Source organism: Triticum dicoccoides, chromosome 5B (assembly GCF_002162155.2).
Source record: "Triticum dicoccoides isolate Atlit2015 ecotype Zavitan chromosome 5B, WEW_v2.0, whole genome shotgun sequence".
NCBI lineage: Eukaryota > Viridiplantae > Streptophyta > Magnoliopsida > Poales > Poaceae > Triticum > Triticum dicoccoides.
The window spans coordinates 327,050,942-327,055,766 of NC_041389.1; the positions used below are offsets into that span (position 1 = coordinate 327,050,942).

Here is a 4,825-nt window from a genome sequence, read left to right on the forward strand (position 1 = left end):
ACAAAACATGGGAGCTAGCGAACCTTCCATATGGGAAGAAGGCAGTCAGTTGTAAGTGGATCTTCACAGTGAAGCAGAATCCTGAGGGTAAGGTTGAGCGTTACAAGGCAAGACTAGTAGCCAGAGGGTACAGCCAAACGTATGGTATTGATTATGACGAAACATTTGCCCCAGTTGCAAAGATGAATACAGTAAGGATTCTAATCTCATGTGTAGCTAACTTTGGATGGCCACTACACCAACTTGATGTAAAAAATGCCTTTTTACATGGAGATCTACAAGAGGAAGTCTACATGGAAATTCCTCCTGGACTTTCTACACCTGGGGCTGTTGGGAAGGTTTGTAGATTGAGAAAATCTCTCTACGGTTTGAAGCAATCGCCAAGGGCTTGGTTTGACCGGTTCAGGCAAGCAGTTTGCAGTATGGAGTATAAACAATGCAATGGAGATCACACTGTTTTCTATAAACATTCCAAGCAACAGATTACTATTCTTGCAGTATATGTGGATGACATCATAATAACGGGAGACAATGAAGAGGAGATTGGAAGACTAAAGAAATGCCTAGGCAAAGCATTTGAAGTTAAGGATCTTGGTCAGCTAAAATATTTCCTGGGTATCGAAGTTGCAAGATCAAAGAGGGGAATAGCGCTCTCTCAGCGAAAGTATGCCTTAGAGCTCCTAAGTGATATGGGAATGCTTGGATGTAGAGCAGCCCCAACTCCCATTGAACAAAATCACAAATTGACAGCACAGATGGGTGAACAAGTTAACAAAGCAAAATATCAACAATTGGTTGGCAAACTTCTGTACTTGTGTCACACTAGACCAGATATTACATATGCAGTAAGTGTAGTAAGTAGATATATGCATGACCCCAGAAGTGGACACCTTGATGCAGTCTATAGAATCATGAGGTATCTAAAGGGCAGCCCTGGTATGGGACTCTGGTTCAAGAGTAATGGCCATTTGAATGTTGACGGTTATAGCGATGCTGATTGGGCTAGCTGTCTTGATGATAGACGATCAACCTCTGGCTGTTGTGTGTTTGTTGGTGGAAATTTGGTATCATGGAGAAGCAAAAAACAACCGGTGGTGTCAAAATCAACTGCAGAAGCTGAGTATAGGGCAATGTCTCAAGGGCTGAGTGAGATGGTATGGGTAAGAGGCCTTCTGCTTGAGCTGAAAGTGCTCAGACAAGATCCTCTGAATGTGTGGTGTGACAACAAATCTGCAATCAGCATTGCTAATAATCCAGTGCAACATGATTGAACAAAACATGTGGAGATAGACAAATTCTTTATCAAAGAGAAACTGGATGCAGGAATCATCAGGATAACTCATGTGAGCTCTGGACAACAAGTCACCGATTGTCTGACAAAAAGTTTGGGAACCAGGGAGAGCAATCTTGCTTGTGACAAGATGGGCATGATAGATATCTATCATCCCTCTTGAGGGGGAGTGTTGGGTTGTGTCTTATCTGTATTTCAGTGTGTGTGTGTGTGTGTGTGTGTGTGTGTGTGTGTGTGTGTGTGGCCCATGTGGCCCATGTAACCCTACAGCCTATATATATGCTGCCCCCTTGTACAGGAAACCCTAACTCCAATAGAATACAATACCAGGCCATCTTTCTATCCCAGCCGCCACCCCTCTCTCCCCTCATTCTACAGGATCTCCCATAAATAGGGGGGAAAAGTTAACAAAACAACCAACAATACTGGTGCCAGGACTCGACAAACGAAATTCCACATGCTCAGGATCTTGACATCAATCGCCTCAGGTGTACCCACCCAGTCACCGCTTCAGTAATCCTTTTCTCAATGTTGCTTAGCCAGGAAACTTTTGCAAGGAATAGTTTTGCAAGGAACAACATTGCATGTAAATCACAAACATATATCTACTAAAAACTAGTGTTGTTTCCTCCCTGCTCATTTTGATTTGCTGTTAGTATCCAAGTAACAAAGAGATGTATGGTCAGTGGCATTTGGTTAGCCACTGACCCACAACTTGTTTAGTTCTCTGATCTAAACCCTCTCAGTAGCATACTCATCCAGAGGTACACCACAGCTCCAACTTGAGCAAATGAAACTGAGCTTATGCTTAAACGATGGAATGAGATGAAATAAAAGGGAGAGAAGTGAACATGAGGCTATAAGATGATCCCCAAGTTTCGACTTAGATGTCTGTTCCTATTACATGAGATCTCCGTAAGTTATATATATATGCTACCAACTGTAGAAAACAAGTACTTATTATGTTGAAAAATTCAGTCCAACCATTCGTGTATATGAATTTTTTAATGACCATCAGGCAAGACACTTGCACTGCTGTATAATGGTATCATGTTTCATGCAAGGGGCTAGATCTAACGGCTGCAGGAGGGGACAACACAGACACCATTTCCTTGCATCACGAATAAATGGGCCAAGGAGACACAAGCAGCCCAGAGGCCACACTGGTATCAAAAAATAAGACGGTTAGCAGAGGGAAAAGAACTTCAAAAAGGAAACAAAAATAGGCAATCCAAAAGGAGAAAAATGACTGCATGTCACAAAGCAGTATATCACACATAGAAGAGCAAACAATAACTGATCCCGCGGAGAGCAAACAATAACTGAACAATATACACACATATAATAAGGTAGGGTTCACTTCATAATATAGGGGAGTTTTGTTTTTGTTTTGCTTTAACACAGCCACTCGAGCAGTCAAAGACTATAGTTTTAAAGCATGCATAATAAGAAGCATTCAGTTACAGGAAAGCGTTCATGAACCCACACTAGGCCGAGCTCCAAAAAACTCTCGCCGAGGCACTCGACCAGAACCATCCCCAGGAAGCTCAAGCTCCACCCAGTAAGGGCAGAGCCATCTTCTACGACCTCACACAGGTGCAAAAGGGATGGCAAAGCGCACTCGGCCACCACAGCCTCCAAAATGGGAATACAACCCAAACAAACGCACACATCTTGCTGGCATGCAAGAACGAAATATATAATAAAGTACACGACACCCGGCCATGTCCAGAACATACACTAAAACGATTAGGAGGCTATAGAACATGAAAGCACACACAGAAAGTAGAGCAGCAAGACAGACAGAGATCACAACAGCAAACCTTGACGCGGCCCAACAAGCAGAATGAAGACGCAGCGATGAGCTAAACGGAGATTCTGCACCAAATCAGCAAGATGGAACAACCTGTAAAATAGAAAGGGAAACAATCAATACAGAACAACGGCATGCAAATGCAACTATATAGGAACTATAAAAAACAAACCAAGTGTACCGAAAGATAAAAAGATCACACGCCATCGTCAAATAACCAGTCCATAAAGATCATTAGTACATAAGAGATCAGAACACAGGAGAAAGCAACGAGCACTGAAAGCACACTGTGCTGCAACGGTATTCCAAAAGAGGCGCAACGATCGAAACAAAAGCATCAGCATCAGCATATCCTCAATCCTCGCGCATTTCATCAAACACCTAACAGGCATGCACCGATAGAGAAGCAGAGGAGGCGCGCACTAACCTGGACAGCAAGGACAGAATGACCCAGGCTCCTACGAAGGAGCCAACGCGAAATCCAACAAAGCTGCGCATGAAGGGAGCAAATAGAAACAGACCAGATCAGCAAATCGTTGAAACAACGAACAACGGCAGGAAAGAACCGGAGGAGCAGAATAGAAAGAACCTCAACCAACAGCACCAATGGAGGAACGGATGGCCATGGTACAGAGCCGGAGGACAGGGCGTTCGAACAAGACGGAGCGAGGCGACGAAGAGAGCGTGCAGCGAGTGGGCGAAGCGAGCGTGCATAGAATGAGAAGCAGAAGAAGAAGAAATGGGGGAAATCGAGGAGAAAAGGAGGCCCTTGCCCACCGCAACGACACGCCCAATTCGCACAGAGCGGCACTGGAACCCACGAAGCAGACACCGACACGCGGCATGCGTGGGTCCAGAGCCCACCGTCAGTGAGAGCGGCGAACAAGCGTAGGGCACGCAGCAGCCTGGCCATGGCAGGCGTACGCGACGTGGCAGCGGCCCCACGGAGTGACACACGCACGCCCACCGCGCCCCGGTCGCGCATCGGATATAGTAGCATGGTACCCAGCAAGCCACAACCCAGAATACGCGGGCGAATCACAGACCAGCGGGCCCATGCCGGCTCGGTGCCCACAATCAGCAGAGTGCAAACCCAATCGAGCCACCAACCCAAACAGAAAAACCACCCACCCGAGATGGGCGACGGGTCAAAGCGAACACAAGGAAAATAAAAAGTTGATTCCCAATGACGAGCGGGGTCAAGGGAAGCGGGACCCAAGAAGCAGCGGCTAAGTGACCCACCGGATAGAGAGGAACACGCCCGCAAAGGGTAACAAATGACCCAAAGGAAAAGCAGTTTGACCAGTATCACGAAGCGACGCGGCATGGTGATGGCGCCCGCTCCATACACGCGCCACGGTCAGCAGAATCCCATACATGAGCCGATCCAGACACGGGTGGCCGCTCGCACACAAAAAACCACAGCCACGATACTGACACGCAGGACCAAGGAGAAAGTAGGCCCACCTACAGCGGGCGAGCAGGAACCACAGATGGGGCAATCGGGAAACGCGCAACGCCCACAACGCACGTCCGCCCGTGACGATCACACACGCGACGCGGCAGGATCGGCCGCCCAGCACCCGAAAAAGGCTCACCCAGCCAATCTAATGACGGCATGTACAATGGTGGCATATGGATACATATGCCCCATAACAAAAAGTTATTTGAGATACCTACATTTTTTTTCCCGATGCAAGCTACCACTAGTGGGCCTCATT

The 4,825-nt window shown here is 46.8% G+C and overlaps 1 protein-coding gene across 1 annotated transcript; it reads right to left on the bottom strand.

Annotated features, from left to right (window-relative positions):
• Nucleotides 1-1,920: 1,920 nt before the first annotated feature.
• On the bottom strand, nt 1,921-3,835 carry LOC119305459. The gene is made up of 4 exons (XM_037581968.1): nt 3,694-3,835; nt 3,532-3,594; nt 3,115-3,197; nt 1,921-2,454 (listed from the first exon to the last, which is right to left on the bottom strand). The coding sequence occupies exons 1-4, from the start codon at nt 3,816-3,818 to the stop codon at nt 2,306-2,308; spliced, it is 420 nt and encodes a 139-aa protein (XP_037437865.1). The 5' UTR covers nt 3,819-3,835; the 3' UTR covers nt 1,921-2,305.
• Nucleotides 3,836-4,825: the final 990 nt, after the last annotated feature.